This window comes from Osmerus eperlanus, chromosome 4 (genome assembly GCF_963692335.1).
Source record: "Osmerus eperlanus chromosome 4, fOsmEpe2.1, whole genome shotgun sequence".
NCBI lineage: Eukaryota > Metazoa > Chordata > Actinopteri > Osmeriformes > Osmeridae > Osmerus > Osmerus eperlanus.
Window position 1 is genome coordinate 16,127,591 of NC_085021.1, and position 21,728 is coordinate 16,149,318.

Here is a 21,728-nt window from a genome sequence, read left to right on the forward strand (position 1 = left end):
TATTGGAATGATTTTGAATTACAATTGCAACATGGAATGCAAAGTCATCCAAGGTTTAATGAGCTAACCAAAACACATACATTTACCAAGGGGAATTACTTAAGTGTAGTTTTCATAGTGCTTGTGTTCTAGAATGGTTCAAGTAAAGTAGATTTGAGCATTTGGAATGCAATGCCTTTCATTTTAATGTAGGAATGCAAATGTATCAATCATAATTGACTGCCTTCTGCCCAATCATCAATTAATCACAAATTATAATTCAAAGCTGAAAGAGAAATAATGCTTGACCTTCTCTCAGCATAACCCACTGATGTCCTTGAACATCTTTTATGTCCCCTCTAAACAATACTGTGTGCACAATGCCTGGGGGAGGTGGAAAGAAGCGGATTGGCTGTAATTGGGAGTCTTCCATTGGTTGTTCATTCCCAGATGATTTCCTAGTAATAAGGGTCCCACAGAGTAGCTAAATTTCCTTTTTGGAAGTCAGGCTTGAGATTACAGAGGGAAGGTCAAACCCTTGACATGAGAAGACACAGCAGCAGACTACTTAAAGAAACAACCCTCTCTCTCTCTCTCTCTCTCTCTCTCTCTCTCTCTCTCTCTCTCTCTCTCTCTCTCTCTCTCTCTCTCTCTCTCTCTCTCTCTCTCTCTCTCTCTCTCTCTCTCTCTCTCTCTCTCTCTCTCTCTCTCTCTCTCTCTCTCTCTCTCTCTGTCATCGTCTTTGAATGATCCAATTACATCCTACCAAAATAAAGGAAAGTAAACAACATATCAACAAGAATCAGAACAGCAATAAGCAACAGCCACAGTTATGACAAATAGAACAATAATAGCAGTACTGATTCCGAGGTACTGTAGAAAATTAGGGTCCAAAAATATGGGAATGAAATATGGCTACAAACTGCCTGTGTATCACACACCAACGTTTGGTGTGGACTGGCAGGCTTTTCAACATGGGCTGTTTTTTCTCTGTAACCCCTACAAAGCTCGTCAGAGTCTGTCAGGAAGCAGGGTAGAACACTGACACTAGGCACAAGGTGCCTGCTTCGCCCCATCATGGTTTGGAATGGCTGCGTCAAATTCATCGCTCTCCTATGAGAGGTGCTTTTGTCTTCTGTCTCATCGTCCCCTCTCTTTCTCAGAGGCACATCTGTACACGCACTGCTGCTGTCCTGCTGGCTGTCAGGGTGATAAGGGTGGGCGCCCGGATAGAGCTGGCGAACACGTCATGGGGGCTGTAGCGTGGACATGATACAGGCTGGAGGGTGGATGGACTAGTAGGCTTGACCAGTCTCCACCTGTAGCAATCCCAGGACAGCTGAGTGGTCCCCAAGCTTCATTCTCCGCTGAGTAGACAAGCTCACGTTCTTGGCCAGATAGTCTACTGCAGCTGCAGATAGAAGAACACAGGAAAGGTAATATCATGACCTCTGAATGTGGATGTATGTCGAGGTTGTATGTCATGCATTTATTTTCGTGTGGAGTGAATAATGCCCAACCACTCACTGGCCACTTTGTATCTATGTTTCTCCTGGACTTTCTAGACTGTGTATGTGTGTGTGTTCTTTACACACTCAAAAAGTTAGCATTGTCACATCTCATATCTCTCTCCAAACAAAGCCAAAGTGTGACTAAACCCACCCCCCTCCGGGCATGCTGAGCTTTGATTGGACGGATATATGCTCCTAAGATTGATTGACTAGGGTGAGATCTTTATCAGAAGCACGTGTGTGCTTATACCTGCGGGCAGACCTTAGGTCAGCGGTCAAACTCAATTTCTTCTATACAACCAAGGGTTTGGGTATGGATCTGGCTCACACCTCACACGGTTTCAATTTCCCCTCATTTAATTTAAAGATATTAGTAGCGGTTGATTGGTGCAGAGGGTGTAGCCAATGGGCTGTAGGGTCAGAAGGACAAACCAAGGGCAGGCTGGAAGATGAGGAAGGAACAGGGGCAAAAATAAGGAAGCTCCTTTTGACTCTCTGAGCACTACACTGTAGAAGCAGACACACACTTATGACCACACATAGACACCAGTCATAGAAGCCCATGACCTTTCCAATTGTATCTCATGCACACACTGCCCACTAGAGATATTTGTCATCGTCTTGGATGTGTAAAGCCATTTTTACATGAAGTAATATTTCAGAATGTTATCAAGATATAGATATTAATGAGTCGACTTTTAATTTGAACATTAAAGGAAGTGTCTATATATCTTTATGGATTGTAAATATGTGTAATTTTACATTGTCAGATACATATTGACAGATATATCAGTTTTATACCTGTCTCTTGTGGTGTGTTTACAACTGTGACCAATCAAATTGGTGAATATTGATGGACAGTCTGTCAAATCCAGACAAAAGAGCCAACCGTAGCCTTTCTTACATTCCCGACATGGCACAGACACAGACAACCAGGCTGTTGAATGGGGATATTAAAATGTTGGCATCAGTGCTTGGCATGTCTTTAGCTGTTTATTAAGTGTCTGGTCTGTCGTTTCCTTTGATACCGCTCCCTAGTTCAGGTGGTTGGAACCCCCCTTTTGCAGAATGGGAAGAGTACTGTAGGCGGTGACAGGAGACGAGATAGAGAGAGCTTGTGTGTCTCTTTGGGGACCTTGCCAGACTTCTGTCATGGAGGGGGGGGGGGTTGTTGAGCATAAGTAAGCAGCACATGTTAGCGTGTCAGTTTGCGTGTTAGCGCAGGGAGAAAGGAGCTGTCAGGAGCAGGGAGAAACGGTAGGAAGCTGCACACCTGTGGGCGGGGAGGCTGTCCGCCAAGGTGCCAGTCACCCTGATGGCTAGTGGGGAGAGGGGTGTGTGTGTGTGTGCGTAAGTGTGTGTGTGTGTGTGTGTGTCAATGGAAGGACAGGAATGGAACGGTTTAACTACACCTTTAAAGACAAGCTATTCTCTCCTGTCACCCGGGTTTACACCTTAAATCCTGGTTAGATACTCTAAGAGTAGTCTTCCATAGGACACCACACATACACTTGCTATTTTGATTGCATGTACTTTAAGCTGTCAAGTATTTCCTGAATTAGGACAGTGGAAGAGATAATGCTACGTTAAACCTGTTTACTTTGACAGTGGGAGGGGTTAACAGCACTCAGTACTCACTTTGTCCGTACTGGCTGTACTGGTATCCAGCGGCGACACCAGGGTCCACACTGTAGCTACTGGTGCTGTAGGTGGGCGGGCAGTAGGACTGTGAGGAGGGCATACTGTCTACTGTCTTTATGGAGGGGTCACTGGAACGCTGGCTGCAGCTGGCCGAGATGGAGTTGGAGGAGTCCAGGCCACCGTGGAGTGGCGAGATGGAGAAGTCGTGCTGAGGTTGTGAGGGAACCCCACTGGGGTTACTCAGAATGCTCATCACCTGAAGGGGAAGAGGGAAAGATCATTTTATTTTGAGTGAGTCAGGATTTGTGTGCCAGACGACCAGCTGATTTGCAGTAAATTAAAGAAAAGGGGAAGATTGGTGAGAGATGTAGTGATAGAGGAATGAATGAGAGAGAAACTGAAGAAGAGGAGTAATAGATCTGGAAATAATGGAGGGAAAATGGGGGGATTGTAATAGAAGGAGAGGGAGAATTGGAAGGAGTAAGCAAGATGGCCCTCAGAATTGGCAAACACCTAATGTCCTGAGGGGAGTGCTTCATAACAAGAGCCTGGGGAGTAGTCATGATCTCCAATCCCCTTAGAGCTCCCAGTGTTCATGAATGATTCAGCTGTTTAAGATAATAAGGAGTTCCCATTAGATGCCTCTGGAGATTAGGGCCAACCGTCTGCTTTGTCCTCTTAGAGCTGTAGCTACAACTCAGGCTGCCTGGATGTGGCGTGCAGCCTAACTGCCCTGCTCAGTAGGAGAGGGGATTGAAACAGTAGCAATTCCAGGCTTTTGTACAAAAGAATAAATTATTGATAATAATATGTTTGATTATTTTAACTGGAAAATTGTTGGACAAATTCTAGGAGAAACTATTTTTTTAACCAATCCTTATGCAGGCAATATAGCAGAGGATTTCGCTAAATGTAAGAGTATTACAGTTTAAAATAGTATAACTAAATTTATTTGTGTCCAGTGTCCTGTCCAGTTAAGAGGTGCAGATTTTAAAGAAATAATAGTAAACACGCCAAAATGGAAAATAGTTATCCTATGCATACGGAGGGTATGAGGACTTTATGGTGAAATACCAAAACACATGCTCTCCTCTGCATTCCAGCACAGACACAGAAACACAGACACACACAGGGACAGACACACAGGCATCCACACAGAGCTCGGTCCTGAACATCAGGTTCCTGTTGTGCCTCGCTACGCTCTGCTGCCCTTTGGCTCCCTCCTGCTCCTGCTGCTAAACCAATTAGCCAATAATGGAGCTGGCCACACAATCAAGCCCACATGCAGCCTCATCCAAAACACCAGAGCCGTTTCAAATAAGGCCCCACAGGGGTTCCCCAAGAAGTAGGATGAGGTCACTAGTAACTTTTCTATAGGAACAAGATGGGTTCACATACAGATACACCAATAGCCAGTATTTTTTGCCAGAGTTTTTAAGCCTTATTTGTTTAATACATGCAATTAGAAGACACAGTGATCTTGGATAGAACATTGACAGAGTGAGGGTAAAGGGATTGCGGGCAGAGAACATGCATGTTGTCCAAGAGCTACAGAGGCCCTGAGTAGAGGAAGACCCTGGGAGTGTGGTGAACTTCTTGAAGTGCAGGCAACTATTTCTCAGATGCTTCATTACAACTCCATTCTCCTCCAACTCTGTTTTATCTGTTAAATTAAACGGGCGCTATCAGTGGCGTTCTAAATCCAGTGCAAGCAATTAGAATTCACTGTGCATTCCGCTCATACTTCCTTAACAGCCATGGCCCTCCTTTTTAATAAGGGCCAATTATTTGAGTAGTGCCATACTTATATTTATAGGGACAATCTTTTGTAACAGTAGTTTTTTATCTCATATGTGTAGTTTTCTTGAAAGAGGATAAGGCTTTTTTCCAATATCCAAAGGACAAAATTCTGCACTCCTTTCTTCCAAGATGGGTACACCTAACAGATGAACTCTTTAGGAAAGTACCAGTAATCCTCTTTCAACTCCCCATCGTCATTTCCCTCCTAATTTGAGGTAATTTCTTGCTCTCACCCCAGCAAGGTTTTAGCTTGTGTTTGAGCAGCATTTAAGGGGCTTGAGTGTCTCCCCAGGAGTGCGGTTTAGAATCAGATGAGGGGTGACCCCGGGAGGTGTCAAAGCCCGACGTGGGTGACTAGGTGAGGGGACTGCTGGGAGCCTGACACCTCTATTCAGGCTGGTGGGTAGGCGGCTTGTCGCTGTAGTGAGGGCTATTGTGGCACTGAAAGCAAGAATTATTCAAATCTTCATATTTAGCATAACCTCATTGCCATAAATTAAAGGCAACTGAATTGAGGGAATATTTGGATAGCACAGCAAGAGGTAGAGACGTGCTACCATTATTAAGTCATGGTGGGATACTGTGAGTGAAATCTACAGCTTAAGCTGTACATTTCGTTTGTACAGAGCGTAACTAAGAGTTTCTACGACATTTAGTCTGGACTTTTAATCAACCATGGTTAGACTTCTCTACAGCCTTAAATTCAACACAGCATGAGGCATTGATGATACTACTGTTGTCTTGCACTGGAAGTGCTTCCTTGTTGGTACGAAAGTGCATGGTCTTTAAGTTCCTATTTCTATTAGTAGAATAATAGAAAAGTGAAGATATACTGTATGACATACAAATACATTAAAACTTGAACGCCGTAGAGTGGGCCTGACTGTGAGACTGAGAATGTGAGAAGGGATGAAGGGATGTAGCAACACAGTTAGGTCCAGAGACTAGCAAGACTTGTGTTGTAATCTATTATTTCCTGCACTACTGCCATCACTAAGTCAAAATCAATATTCTTTCCACATGTGTAACCTTTCTAGTATCTGATAGGACTGCTGGGAGGAAGCAGGACTGTTTTCCAATCACCCTCACTGACAAACAACATCCTCAGGCTGTGGTCTGCTCCGACTCACAGTGAGAGAGAGAGAGAGAGAGAGAGAGAGAGAGAGAGAGAGAGAGAGAGAGAGAGAGAGAGAGAGAGAGAGAGAGAGAGAGGTGGGGGAGGAGGGAGGGCAGGAGGGGGGGAAAAGAACAAACACCCCCTGGTTGAAAAGCACAAAAAAAATTCTCTCTGCTCCTCACAATGTTCTCCCCTCAATGTTATCCTCACTACCCTCCTTACTTCCGACTACCCCATCCCCCAACTCCCATCCCTCTGCCTTAGCCCCAAACCGCCTTCTCTCTCTTTCTTTCTTTCTTTCTTTCTCTCACTCACTCTCACTCTCTCTCTCTCTTTCTCTGTCCCCCTCTCTTTTTGGAGGGGGAAACATTCTCTTCAGTAGCTCTGTTTCCATTAGGTTGGGTGTCTGTGTGGGAGTCCTGGAAGGGTAGATAATGGGAGCCAGGACCTAGTTTAAAGGACAGCGCTCCCGGGCATTCCATCTGGCTCACACACACACACATGTACACACACATCCACAAATGCATACTCACACCAGATAGATTACTCTATAAATAATAATAAAAAAAGTAATTAATTCTCTCAACTTCTGAGCCCCATTAGCCTGCGGGAGTGTAAATGGAGAAGTGTAAATTGATACAATGTGCATCCTTTCAGATAAATATATAGCACATTTGAGTCACAAAAAGGCAGCTTTTCATATGCTGCTAATTTCCTGAACTGTTTAAATTATATGTTTTTTGTCTGTCTGAATGTTTAACGGGAGCCATGTCTTTGTTGGATTTCCATGCTAATACATTGTGGCTACGTCTCTCAGCTGGAGCAAAATGTTACTAGGCAGAGATTCCTATAATTTTATGTAATGTTCTATACTTTCATATATGTAAATAAAACTATTATATGACACAAATTGAAACATTTTGACAATACATTATGATTTCTAATTTTTTACAATTTGACTAGTTTACATTTTTGGTAGTTTTTAGTAGTAGTTTAAACTATAAAACTACAGTACAAAGGCTACTGTTACTGGAACCTGAATTTAAGAATATTTTTACATTACTGAATTTAAATCTTAACTGTTTCAACATTTGTTAACTTTAATTATATTAAACAAGCTCTGCACTACTGTTTGCTATAAGAGCACTGATTGCAATAAAGAGGAGCTTCTCTATCTTCACAGTCCACTCTGAGTGCTCCACCTGCCCTGCCCTGCCCAGCCTCCCCTGGCAGCTTATCCAGGCAGGCTGGTGAGAAGGAAAGCTAGAGTCAGGGAAAAGATAGTTAGAGGGAGGGAGGTGTTCAAACACTGCTGTAGGACTTTGTCCTGTGGGATAGCCTGCAGAGCTGCTAGAACACCCCTGTCAGAGGCCAACGCTAGTGTCACAGGCCCACTCCAGTCTGCCTACAGTGCACACACAAACATGCACATACACACACACAAACACACACACACATGGGGGAGTGGATAAGCTTCTCCTGTCCCCTCCAAGTCAAAGGCCTCAGAGTGATTCCTTGCTTCTCTTGGCCTCAGGGGTGTCAAGAGGAGAAGATAGAGCTCCAGATGTCACCAGGTTATCTAAATTCCACAGAATGACATCTCCAGCTCATGACCCGATCCTCAACTCTGATACTAACTCATAGGGGTTCGTCTGGTCTTTGTTGGATATTTTCAGTTTCATGTGGTTCTTTATTACTGTACATCAGTAGTGTGGCCACGAAGGGGGCTGCCCCCCCCCCAGATTTCTGATTGCTTAAAATAAAAAATGGAATTGTTGACTTTTTGTTTTTTTTGTGGACCCCTCATTTTAAAATGGGACACCCCCAAAAAAAGAAATTCTGGCTACGCTACTATTGTACATAGATATGAAATGTCGGAGTTTTCACTGTACAGCCTATGCATGTTTTATATAGTCTAAATGGAAATTAAGCCAGTCAGTGCTATTATTCTCTTACTAGATATCACTGTCCTACTTGCGTAATATGGAGATGGGAACAGCTAATTGAGAAGCATGTCAATATTGAATGGTGAATATCTGATGCAATCAGAGGTAATTATGAGATCAGTTAATGCTATTTTACCATGAGCAGATGTGGTATTGTCAAGACAATAATCCTGAAAATCCCAACTCCCCCATCATTTGGAAAAAATAAAGATTGAATGTCATGGAAAGGGTGGTAGCAAACAAAAAAATAGTAATCAAAAACATAAAATCTTTCTTTTATGTTTTGCCAATATAATTTTAGCAGATCCTGTGGGATCTGCTAAAATCCAGACATATAAAATGGTGACCTTAAATTGTATTATGATCTTCAATCGGCATTGAAATAAACGGCAAATACTTAATATTAAGTTGAATTGGTCATGGATACGCTGAGTAGGTATAAACTAAATTTGACCTTTTTACAGATTCATTCAACTTCAAAATTCATATGAGACAAAATTGAAAATATTGAACAAAGTTCAGCAGACAACAACCAAAGAAGATGGGGTAAGAACAACATAGAGGGTGTCATAAATAGGTGTTCTTGTAAATCCCACAATAGACCCAGAAAGGCTCAAATGGAACACATTCTATTCCTTTGACAAAAAATAAAAAATAAAAATACATTAAGCCTCACCGTTGGAACATCCACATAATTATTTGATTCATAATATTTTCATGAGAAAAATTATACATGATATATGTATTATATATCACGTAATTTTGTATGTTTTTGTAGACTGTGCTTATACAGGACTGTGCTTACATTATTATCTAGTTTCCCATCAAGGTGGGCAGTCTGGCTAGGAAACAGATCCTCATCTGAACACACTAAGTGGCTATTTCAAAATAAAAGCCATTGCATAAATTCAATTAGCAGGTTTTGTCACGGTGAAGGCAGAGCTGGCAAATTAGCGTCTCTGAGCGACCAAACAGGAGGGGCCCTGTCTGGATTTCTTTCTCTCGCTGTCTGTTTCTCCATTACTCTCCAGCCTTTCATTTCCTTCTTCCTAATTTACTGCTATCTCTCAGTGTATTTCTTCTTCTATATATCTCTTTTTCTTTCTTTATTTCTCTCTCTCCTCTCAGTTCCCTTCCTCCTCTCCGTCCTCATCCCACCTCAACCCTGCAGTCTCAGACCCAGAGAGGGCCCAGTGGCAGAGAGCAGATGACAGTGCTGATTGGGTCTCCCAGCCATGTGTCAGCAAGTTAATTGGCCACAGCACATTAATTAAAAGTGAAAAGTGATGTTTCTGGGTTTGGGGTGGTTTCTGTATCCATTTGACTGTGTGAGAAAGGCACAGCAGTTGGGGGGGAAAAGAGGGGTGTATAAAAAAGCTCTGCTGGAAGTATTTAATTGATTCAAATTAGGCGTCTGATTGACAGTGACAGGAACTGGGCAGCGACAAGGCGGGCCCAGATGACAGCGATTAGTGTGCAACCAAACAAGCTGTCATATCTCACAACACGTTAACTGAGGGAAACACATGGCATATGGCTCTTTTAAACCTCAGCTTTTTGACAAACACTCACTTCCTACCACACACTGTGAGGAACAGATGGACACACAGATATAACAATGGTCTTCAGTATAAGAAGCACAAGTACTGTGACAATTTAAGAATCCGCCATATTCAATATGCACATATTTATATGCGTAGATAATTATTCGAAATTAGCCACCAATTTAATAAGGTTAAGACCTTACTGTTGGGGGTTTTAACGCAGCGGCCCGAGTTCGATTCCAGCCCGGGCCGTTTGATACAAGTTTCCACTGTTTTTCCTGTCTCTCTTAAACTGTCAACATTTAATATAAAGCAGAAAAAGTCTTCCCGCACAAATTGTTCTTCCATGTTATTGTTTGTATATATTGCTCAACTCCTCCAATAGGGGCCTTGTTTCAGTAAAGCTATGGGACTGGATACAGAGGCCTGCTCTCTGTCGTTCTTAAACATCCCAAAGTGTTACAAGGCCCCATACTAACCAAAGGTTAATGCTTTCTATGGGGCTCACATCGCACTGAGAGTGGGCCGCAATCCGCTTATTTTCGACAGGTAATATATCGGAGATGGAACAGGGGGAGATGGAACAGGGGGAGATGGAACAGGGGGATGTGTTCAGGCGTTCATGACAAGCCTACACCCCTCCCCTCCCCACCCCACCCCCACTCCTCTCCTCCCCCTGCCCCTCAGCCGCCGCCTCCTCCTCTCTCACTTGCATCTTTCTGCTCCGCTCCAACGCCTCCGCAAATTAAACGGCATTCTTTAATGATTTCAACCCGGAGTGGGTTTTCCAACCCGCAAGAGCTGGCGACGATGCCCTTGCTCGCTATGCCAGAGCGACATAAGGTGGGATGTGAGAACTGGCTGAGGCCATGGAGGAAGGAGGGAAGGGGGAGAGGGAGAGGGGAGGTGGGGTTTGTTTGCAGAAAGCAGCGGGGAGTTTGCCCTGTGAAGAATGTCAGGTCAAATTGTTCTTGACAGTGCTAATATCAGCACCTCATAGCCATAATTACATGTAAATAAATAGTGAAATAGCTCTCAGCTGGAGACTGAGTGGTAGAGGGCGGCTGTGTTAGTGGAAGCCAGCTGGGGATCCAACCGCATCATATTAAGTCGGGAGAGGGAGGGAGAGAGAGGGAGGGAGAGAGAGGGAGAGAGAGGGAGAGAGAGGGAGAGAGAGAGGGAGAGAGAGGGAGAGAGAGAGAGGGAGAGAGAGGGAGAGAGTGGGAGTTACACACTCCAGTTGAGAACAACTAGAGTAGCTTCACTGAAGTAAAACCTTTGAATATATCAAATTACTAAGAAAACGGGTGTGCTTCGAATGTCTTAAATATCAAAACGGTGGTAACTTCTCTACAGAAAAGCACAAATGACTACCGCTCAACCCACTCTAAACACAACCATAATGCTTTGAGCCTAGGTAAAGTGAGAGTGAAGAGAGGTATTGAGTGACAGTTGCCCTGTTGCTTGGCTAGAGTATCCATCACAGCTTCTCCACCTGTCACACTGGTATCTGGAACCAACAGGAAGCACATGCACTCAGCTAACCTCTGACCCCTGAAATTCTGCTGCAGGTTCACATCAGTGGCCAGTCCAGACTCCATGACCCCCGTCACCTTTTGACCTTTCAGCTTATCCCCTAAAAAGGCTTACCCCAATTGCACTGGCAAGCCACCTGTAGAATATCATTATATTTCATCTGTACCCCAACTATCATCGCAACGGTTGTAATGTTAAATGAACACAGATGAGACATATGATAAAGTCATTAACCTTATATTTGGCCAAACTGTCCTGCTATCCTTGAAAAGGTTGTTTGGATTAAAATTCCATCTACAGCACCATTTGCACAGTGTTTCCTTCAACCAAGGATCATGGTGCTTTTAGACTGTGAGCATCGCAAAGCTGATGAAGTCTCTTATGGATATCTTAAAAGCACACATAAAGTGCCGTCCCATCAAAGCCCTTATGGAATGACCTATATGATCTTTCTTCAAGGTATTGTCTATGAGGAGGCCCTAAACTGAAAACACATACTCTAGTCTTATTGCCTTTCTTATATGGGGGACCTGCACAGTGTCTGCTGTGGTCTCCACCAGTCCTTCACTTAAATCCTCATCTTCTAGGATTTGTTGAAATTCATATTGGCTGCCTCTGCAAGATAAATGTAAATCGCATTCCCTTATATTTGTTATTTATCAGGATGCAACAGCTCACTTTCGGCGGAAACTATCTCTCACCCGCATACAAACACCCTTGCATTTAAATAGCATTCTTATTGTCCGCCTCAGCCTTTCATCTAGGAGAGAGGAATAATGTTTCCTCTCTCGTGAGAGCGGAGAGGAGAGGGAGGGGATCGGGAAAGAGGAGAGAGACGAAGAATAAGAGGTGAGATAGGGAATCGGGGCAGAGAAAATTTTTTAGAAAAATGGAGAGTGGCTGGACAAGAGAAGGGAAGATTTGGGAGGAAATGGAGGGCAGTCCCTATTGTCAGTGTAAGTCAGTGTAGTAAACAAACAAGCCTGAACATGAATGATCCCAAGCAACAATATCAGACACTTGGTATGTCTGCATGCATACCATCACAAGTGTACAATTTCGTTACAACATAACCATCCATGATCTAGCATCACTATCCTGTACTTTGCATGTGACTTAAGCACATTTTGGCTATTATATTTATTTAAGCATTATTTATTTTAGCCCTGCCAAACCACCAGGAGGTGCTGTATAAAACACCTCTTAAACAGCTTAGGTAAAGGCAATTGAGTCCTGCCCTCTATTTAGTGGAGTTACCACAGAAAAAGACAAATTATTCCAAAAGGTTTAGACACTAACCCACTGCAAATGTAATACCTGCAATTATGAAGCAGGAAAGACTTCCAGATTCCCAACTGGAATCCATGAAGAAAGAAATCGATGCTAAAAACATTCCGCCAGTGGATATGATTTAAATTCCCAGATTTTCTTGGCAGCTTCCAAGCAGGTCTAATTTTTTTGGGTTAAAGCTACTTACTTTTTTTAAATTCTTGCCAAATTGAAACAGCATCTGTATTTAGAATGATTTCTAATTAACAAGTATCAACCCCCACCCTTCTCTCTCTTTCCCTCTCTTCTCTAGTTCTATCTCTCTCTCTCTCTCTCTCTCTCTCTCTCTCTCTCTCTCTCTCTCTCTCTCTCTCTCTCTCTCTCTCTCTCTCTCTCTCTCTCTCTCTCTCTCTCTCTCTCTCTCTTAAGTACAGAAGTGATGTAAATATATGCATTCATCCCTTTTTGATTTGTTGACACCGGAGCTTGCCAGCTGACACCGTGCCCAGTAAAAGGCTTAATACCCCCAAGTTTTTAATAACGTAGGAGACGAGGCACAACTCTCTGACTCTCATTGACATGCAGGTGCACAGTGTCTTGTCAAAAGCAATGGGTGGGAAGGAACGGGGAGAAGAGCCGAAAACATGTATTTTTTTCTCTCTCCTGGTTTGTGATTTTTTTGGGCATCTTCCTGTGCACAGGACTTAAATATAATTCATCACAATTTTTTAAGTGGCTGCTGTGCTAATGGAAGTAGCTATGGGAATAGGAGGTACGCTCCCCTACCCCACCCACCCCCACTTTCCCTCCCTCCCCCTTATCTCGGTCAGACAGTTGTCAGGAATCACTAGCGGAGGCCTGAGCGCGGCACAGGCAGGCGAGCAGGCAGGCAGGCCTGGGGATATGGATCAAAGGGAGAGAGCCGGGGAGCGCTGCAGCGACTCTGATCCCCCCCGGTTTGCTGAAACCCAGCCTACCCCCCCTTCCCCACTCTGTTTCTCCCTCTCTCTCTCCCTCTCTAGCCTCCTTCTCTCTCTCTCTCTCTCTCTCTCATCAAATAGCCAGCCAAAGCTTCGCCATTCCAAAACACACATCTTCCTCTCCTACACTAGAAACAGTGAGAGTAAAATACAAGTGTATTTTTCTGTCTGTTAAATTTGTATATTATTTTTATGTATACATATAGTGTGTGGATTTGTTTGTGATTTATTTCCTGTGACGGGTCAATATGTTTTTCTGTCCAAACAGACAGGGATTAGTGCTCTAACATTGCCTGTCTAACTCACAATTTATATGAATTATTCTCACATTTCAATGACTGAAAATAGCAATACAGATTTGCTGTTTTTTGACAAGACTCACAGCTGTATATAATTCCTTTCACCTAGACCTGGAACTTGCTGCATAACACTGCAAGTTTCCTACATTAAAGTAGGGTTATAATTCTTTTGCATTCAATTTGAGAAAGAAAGCACAAAATGAATACGATTTCAAATGCAATATGCAGGATCCAATTTGAATTATTGCCTGTCACACAGCATATAGCATCGCTCTGCTATTTTGAAGCTACTTCAGGAGATACTTCAGACTGGAGACGTACAGAAAGGGTTAAGACTGTTGATCCACCCAAGCCAAAAATATAATCTCAAACTTATATTTTGCACCACATTTTATTTGATTACTAAATCAAGGCTTGCTGTCAGTGTTTCTTTTTATGGACTTTCATAGACAAACAAATGCTGGATGTTTTGAGGTTGGAGATGAGATGGGAGAGGTAAACATGCTCGTGTGTGTGGGAGGAGGGGTGTACAGTAATGAGGGTGTTGTGAGTCGATGGAGGAGAGAAAGAGCACCTGTTGTGAGAGGGTTGGTTTTACTTGCATAAAATTTGATTAATTTACACCCCTTTCCATTGCATGCTCTGTCAAACCAATCACAAGCAGCAAGGCACAAATTCTCCAAAAAGCATATCCTTGTTAACACAAGAGAAAATGACACTTTTGTAGCCACAAGAACAAATGACAACAACACTTGAAAGGAAGCATTCCTTTGGGGGGTTAAAGTTATACTGACTTGATTTGTTTTAGAATGCTTACTTTATCCACAGAGATGAAATGAAAAACAACAATAACCACACACACATATCCATATACAGTGTATCCCAATGCCTTAAACTGAAAAGAGCGCTTGCAAAAACTCAATCTCCGCCCTTCAAATGCTTTTGCTGGTAATATTCGCTCTGGCTGTGCGCATATAAAACACATTATTATAGTACATGAAGCAAAGTTCACTTTTTCAGAGAGAGATGAGCAAATGTAACTGAGTTTGACTGGACACTCACAAACACAAAATATGCATTCTACTAGTTTGTTATTGGTTTAAAATTCCTGCACTTTAATAATAAATTCCTTACATTCCTTCGTATATAGGAATTATTTTGATCAAATTCAGTACACAGTTTCTATTCTATCATGGAGTTAATGAAATCAGGTACAAATACTATACTAATAGTCTATGTGCTTTCAAATCTTCCTATCAAAAATAAATTGAATTAAAAATCACTTTATATGCCACGCTTAATACATAAACTCATACGTATGCAAAATCTAAGTAAGGACGCCTCTTAATAGAAAATCTTTTCCACCCAATACAGTAGGCTGGAGCTCGGGTGTCGTAATCCCAGATGTAAAACAGCAGAGAGGCTTGTTATTTTATCTCTTCCTCCTCGTCGAAGAAGCGAGGGAGAGCAAGGCAGTCATGTTAATAATAATAAAAAAGCAGAGACCGTGTTCTTGATATTTATGCAGGTTTGTGCAGCACGAACATTAGCTTCTCAAAGCCCCACCACTACGATTAACAATCAAACACACTAAGGAAATGTTTCTGCTCCCCCAAACCCCCCCACCCCCACCCACTACTCTCCAGTACAAGAGCAAATCTCTTTTTTGTCACCAAATCCTTAATTCTTTCTTCTCTGCAGTACAAGAGGGAAGTAAAACCAGTTTCCAATCTGCTTTGAGAGAAATATTTGAGGGGGGTGGAGGGTTGGAGGGGTGGGTGGGATAGAAAAACTCCCAATAAAATGTGTGAACGAGGGGGTAATTGCGGACAAATGCGGCATTGAATTTCATTTTCGACTCTTTAAACACCATTTCAATCTTATTTTCTGCCTGTTAGTCAGATCTTGTTGCTTGGGGTGGGCTGGACTGCCCAGTTTTGGTGAGTAATTGCGTATAATTTCCTTTACGCCGAGTGATTTGCATCAATATCAGTCATTTTTCTATTCTGTACCGGTTAAGAATCCACCCCAACCAGAAAAGTCTCATTTGGAATGGTTATTGTTCAAGGCACAGCGAGAGGATAACATTAAGAATAGCTGTTTGCATGAACCCACACATATCATATTCACACACATGCAAATCTTCTGACACCAATGGATTTACAAAGGTATTACTGTATGTGTACTGCATTCCCTGCCCCTGTCCACTGTGTCTCCCCAGACCAGCAGATAAACCTTACCAGCTACCACTACCATTACACCCAATTCAATCAATAGAAACTGAAGGCAACACCAGACTACATGTTTAACTTTGAATGTTTGTTAAAATCTAGACGTCCCTTTAAGTCAAACTGATGGTAATATACCACAGCAGTTAACATTCAAGTATGACACGGTTAATTAGAACAGTACTGAACTGACATTAAACTAACATCTGTTAATTGCTAAATTGACTTTGCTCACAATTAATAAACTCATTAGTTAAGTGGGATTACTTCTATTATTTTCAAAGGTCTCCATTTAAGTTGTTTTCCCTGAAGTAAGTTGTTGTACAAAAGATTTGGTCACTGTGGAGAATACTTGCAGAGCAAAGTTGAAACTTGGATTTATTTAGAATCAAAGTATTTAACAATTACGATAATTGGAGGACTCAGGAATGAGGGGTGAAATTAATTGTTCACTCTTATCATTTCAAATCCCCCTGTAGTAAGAGGATATTGCTATTTGACTGTGGCTCTAAACATTTCTAGTCAAAGTCACTAGAGACTTGCTTAACTAAAGCTGCCACTGGCCCCCTGCTTAATCAAAGCTACTCAACAAAAGTCTTGTGGAGAATAAAGCAACATTCAATGATCCTTCCACCGTTATGTAGACGAACAGTTGGGATTCTAATGATGGATAAACTAACATACACTACATAAAGTACTCTAACTCAGTCCCATTCACAGTGTAGTGCACACATCTACACACACACTCAAACACTTAAGTCCCACCCTCCATGTACCTGTGGCGAGAGTCCGTTGCTAACAGGGTTCATGTGGTTGCTGGGTGCTGCAGTGCTCATGAATGTGTCGGAGTAGCTGGAGAAGCCATGGCGATTAGACGAGAGGCCGTAGGCAGAGCTGCTATCGGCGGAGGAGAGCCCACCCTGGTGCATGGAGGATGGTGGTAGGGGCTGAGGACGGTGGACTGTACCACTACCATCTGTCAAGTAGAGATTACTGTTAGAAAGATATATATGTCTATTTTATAGCATCATAAGACTCCTCTGCAGATATGTTCACATGGTAAATGTTCACATAGGTGATGGTGGTGTCTGTACCCTGGGATAGTGTGGTTGTCGTGTATCCAGACTCTGGGAGCTGGTATGTTGGTAGCGTGGGCATCCCTGTGGGAGGGAATCCCCCAGGTAACAGGTGGTTAAATGCTGCCAGCTGATTGGCTCCCGCTTGCTTACGCCACCTGGCCCGTCGGTTGCTAAACCACACCTGGGGATTTAGAGGAGTGTTAGGAGAGAAAGATGACAAAGACAGAGAACCTGCAAATGTACATTTAAAATCCCAACCGGTTAACCTGGTGTTATTTTAGCCTGACATGTCACTCAAGCAGACTTAACTCACAATTAGAAGCATTAGTTGATTAGTTTGTGTCAGGGCATTTCATCATAGTGCATGCCACTGACGTTGGATTATTAAGTTTTAGTACAAAACTGTCAAAATGTAATTGTTGTGTGTGTTTGTGTGGTATGTGTGTGTGTGTGTGTGTGTGTGTGTGTGTGTGTGTGCATGCATGTGTTTGTTCTGTAAGCATTTGGGTTCACGTGGAGACAAGTCTCAGAATATCATTGATCTATGGCTCGCAAAGGCAATTCATCAGCAGTTAATACACTGTCTGTGCAGTTAATCTCCTGTTGTTTTCCAAGTGGGGCTGGCCCATTGAGAGGACTGGTGAAAGAGAGGCACAATGGACCCTGGCTGAATGGACCACAAAGAGGGGGTGTCCATATTTAAACAGCTCTCCACAGAGTATTGCTTTCAGATGGGGCACTGATCAATTCAAAGATCAGACGTGTGCACACAAGACTGCCCAAACACATACACACTCTTTCTTATCCTCACAAACACGCGTGCGCACACACACATACAAACAATGACATCGCCATATGTTGAGGGTAAGAGTCCCCAAAAAGAATACTGGTTGCCACAATTATTAAATGGTGAATCCAAAAATTAGACCCCTCCTTCGCTCTTTCTCTCTCTTCATCTCTCACACACACCCACAAACCAAGACCCATCCGGCCCCCTGTCAACCAAACCCTCAAGCCCAGCAGAAGCTCAACCAACCAACATCCCCAAAGCTCCCAGACAAGCCCCTGGACCTGCCCCTTTAGTATTGTCAGTCTCCCACTCTCAGAGACCCAGATTAGGCAGATTACTAAATGAAAGAGCAGTGTTTTGCTACAGGCAAAAATGACCTATTTTTAACTCAGTGGGACACTAATTGCTAAGGTCTTAATTAAATGGCTAAAAAAGAAGAGAGAATTCAGAATGCAAGTTGGAGCCTGTACTTGATGAATACACACCACGCAGCTCTCTGATACACACACACCTGAATGCAGTAAAGTATTGTGTTCTAAAAATGTGTACGTTCTACACCGATTACTCACACAATCACATGCCCCGACAAATGCACTAGCATACATGCACACATGCACACACAAACACACATGTGCATACACACATGTGCACACACAGAGGAAACACGTGAAAAGTAGAAATCACCTACATTTAACCCCAGGCTGGCTACCTACTTATTTTCTCTTTTGATTGGCAAGATTCCGAAATGTGCAAATGAAAACATGCCTTTCAAGTTGAGAATGTCATTTTGGGTCTATTTTTAACGGAGAGACTTTGCCTGAGGTGCCAGTCTAAGAGAGGAATGAGTACAGAATTTTGTAACTCACCAATTTACCTGCAAATCTTGCTCCCCTAATCCTACAACACTCTTTTTGTTTGTGTGTGTGTGAATTCATTTTTACATTGACAGGCCACTCTCTGTGTGGCTGCAGGGCTCAGTCGATTTTCTAAGAGGCTTTTTCTGAGCACCAGCAGAATGTGAGAGACTTGATGCTCTGCTCTGGAATCAGACCGCAATGTCACCTTGGAACAGGGATTCTCTGTCTGCACATCCTCTATTCTCTCTCTTTCTCTCTCTTACTTTCCCACTCTCACTGTGTCTCTTCTTGTCACCCTATGTTCTGTCACTATCCCTCTTTTTGTGTCTCTTCTTTCAGTTCTCCAGAAAAGAAAGACTTGTGGAAATTGCCCAACAGACAAAAACAGACTCTTACTTATTTCAAAAGGCAACGGTTAGCAAAAATAATGTTCTGCAATGTAATAGGGAAAGGGATATTGAATTCCCCAGTTGTAGCTGCAGGGCCTGTCCTTTTGGTAGATTTTTATATCACACTTGAATTTGTTTCTCTATTTCTGGTACTGAACAGGGCAGAGGAACCTTATTAGTGTAAGAAAATGGAAGAACGACCGTCTTTGCATATACCCTGTGATCCTGTGTCATATATCCTCCACATTCCACAGAAGAGTCTTCCACACTTCCATCTTCAGTCCAGACTGCTCTTGTCGCATAGAAGAACCCTCTGATCTTGTTCCCTCTCAGCCACTGCTAGGCCACCTTTGTGTGTGTGTGTATTTGTGTGTGTGATCTCCAGTTGAGGAGATAGCGTTTGGATGTCTTCCCTGGGATTACTGGTGGGTTGGCAGAGGGGGGAATGGCCAAGCGACGGCCACGATGAGGAGTAAAACCTGGATAACGTGATTGAATTTCACAGCAAAAAAGTCCAACATAACAGAGACTGAGAGGCATGAAAAAGCCCAACATCAATCTCTCTCTATTGCTGTAACCCTCCCACCCCCACTTGATCTATCTCCTTGTGTCTACTCTCTCCCTTTCTATCACTTACTGCCTACGACTCTCTCTTTCACTGTATAAATACAGGCAGGGACAGAGGCAGGGATTGTCTTAGAGTGAAGGTACAGGTAGTAGGGCTAAGGTCCAGTGCTTGACTTCAGGTAGTCTACAGTAGTAGACCACCATCTGTGTGAGATGGTGGTGGTATTAAATTGGGAGGGAGGGGGGGGGTACATGGCGTAGGCCTTCTAAGAGGCATCCAGAGGTCAAACCCAGACAGAAAAGGGTGAAAGGGGGGCCTCTCTCTCATTTTAGATGGGGAGACACTCAGAGAAATGGGGTTTTACTGCGCACAGATGGTCAGCATGAATCGCATGCATGCATTCAGCCACACACAAGCTCACGCACACACACATCCTGAACGGCACACATACACATGCATTCACAAACACGTTCAGTACATACACGCACGCGCACGCACACACATACAGTACATCCTTCCTGACATGCATGTATCCCTGACACATCTTTCCACATTTATGTAACCCATCCCAGTGTTGTAGGATATCCCCATTCTAGATGTCTTGTTAGAAGAACTGTGTTTGATTGAGTCCAGATTGTTCTGGATTCCACTTTGTTTAACTGGACAGAACCCCTATAGTAGAGTAGAGTGGGTGAGTGAGTGACACTAGAAACTAGTGGAGCTGATCTCCAATCAGTCCAATAAAGCCAAGTAGTACCCCACAATATATGGCAGAAACTGACTTTAGATACCCCACTCTCACTCCTTCCCCACCTACCTCTCCCTTTCTCTCCCCCTCTCCCTCTCCATTCCTCCTTCTGCTATCCCGGGTTGGTGCTATGCTAATTAAAGTAGCTTGGAGTGTGAATTGGAAAGTGGAGGGGCGGATTAGCTCGATAAGTATCAAGAGTGAGAGAGAGACTGAAAGAAATTCATTTAAATTCTAATAATAAACCCCTCTGTTTGAACACTCTCACTGGTACAGGGCTGCTGCTTCCGACTCGCCGATCAACACAAATCCCATTTGTTCCTTTGTGGCACCACAAAACAAATGACTCAGAGGAGGTGCTTTAACTTGACTTTGCTTGCTAGCGACTTTGTATGGGCATAATTGCACTACAAGGCTTTGCGCGTGTACCTCTGGTTTAAGCAAAGGTAATCAAGGTTAAGTTGTTTTCTGAGATGTAGAAGCTATAAGACAAAAGCGATTCATTTATAAATATAGCTAGTGAAGCTAGCCCATGTTATAATCCACTAACTGGACTGTACCATACTTTTGACATAATATTACTAATACTAGACTTACACATTATACAGGGACAAATATGTTTTATCCCTCGCTTTAGCCCTAGTGCAGTTGGATAGCTCTTCACCCTCACAAAGCTGTCAATTTCATGAACAGCCAACATTCCTCTCACATATTGTGTGACGCGTACTCATGCTTTTACTGCTGTCTGTGGGGTCAAAGTGGTTATAGTGTTAGCAGGGGTGCATGTGCTTGCGTGTGTGTGTGTGTGTGTGTGTGTGTGTGTGTGTGTGTGGGTGTGTGTGTGTGTGTGTGTGTGTGTGTGTGTGTGTGTGTGTGTAACCACGCATGTGTGTAAGACAGGTAGTCAGCAGCCACAGCTCAGTCTGAGGCGTCTGGAAGCACTCATCCCTGTGGTTAGCATGGTCATGGATGAACACTCCTCATTTGTCAGTCTGAGGCAGTAAAACTGTGTGGGGACGACTGTGGCAAGCTGGTTGGTTGATGTCATTAGGCAGTGGTGGAGTCTGATGAAGACAGATGGGTTGATAATCCATGCTCTCCTGCTCTCTTTTCCCTCTCTCACTTTCTCTATATCCTTTCTTTTCTCTACTCTATCTTAGAGTTCACTTTTCCAACTCATATTTATCTCTTAGCCTGTACCTCTTCACATTGCCCATTTTTCTTCTTTCTCGCATTAGATTTCTCCTCCTCTCAGAGGAATCATATCTTAATCTTAAAGAGCCTCCTCTGTTGTCTCCTTCCCCCACACACATGCATCACCACCAGCCCCTCACACCACCCAAGCCCTCTTTCTCACCCTCTCTCAGACATCTGGATCCTGTGTCAGGCAGCAGCTGCAACCCAAGCGTGGGTCAACAGGGCTAGTCTGCGGGTCCACACAAGCCAA

At 43.2% G+C, this 21,728-nt stretch overlaps 1 protein-coding gene across 6 annotated transcripts in view; it reads right to left on the reverse strand.

Moving 5' to 3' along the window:
• Positions 1–560: 560 nt before the first annotated feature.
• LOC134019054 (paired box protein Pax-7) overlaps positions 561–21,728 on the reverse strand; it is a 44,509-nt gene continuing 23,341 nt past the window's right edge. For all 6 annotated transcript variants that reach the window (XM_062459557.1, XM_062459560.1, XM_062459559.1 and 3 more), the window contains 4 exons: positions 16,945–17,110; positions 16,627–16,826; positions 3,129–3,387; positions 561–1,390 (listed from right to left, as the gene is read on the reverse strand). In XM_062459557.1, coding sequence (XP_062315541.1) covers positions 1,275–1,390; positions 3,129–3,387; positions 16,627–16,826; positions 16,945–17,110 — 741 coding nt within the window. In that variant the 3' untranslated portion in view covers positions 561–1,274. The remainder of the gene's footprint in view (positions 1,391–3,128; positions 3,388–16,626; positions 16,827–16,944; positions 17,111–21,728) is intronic.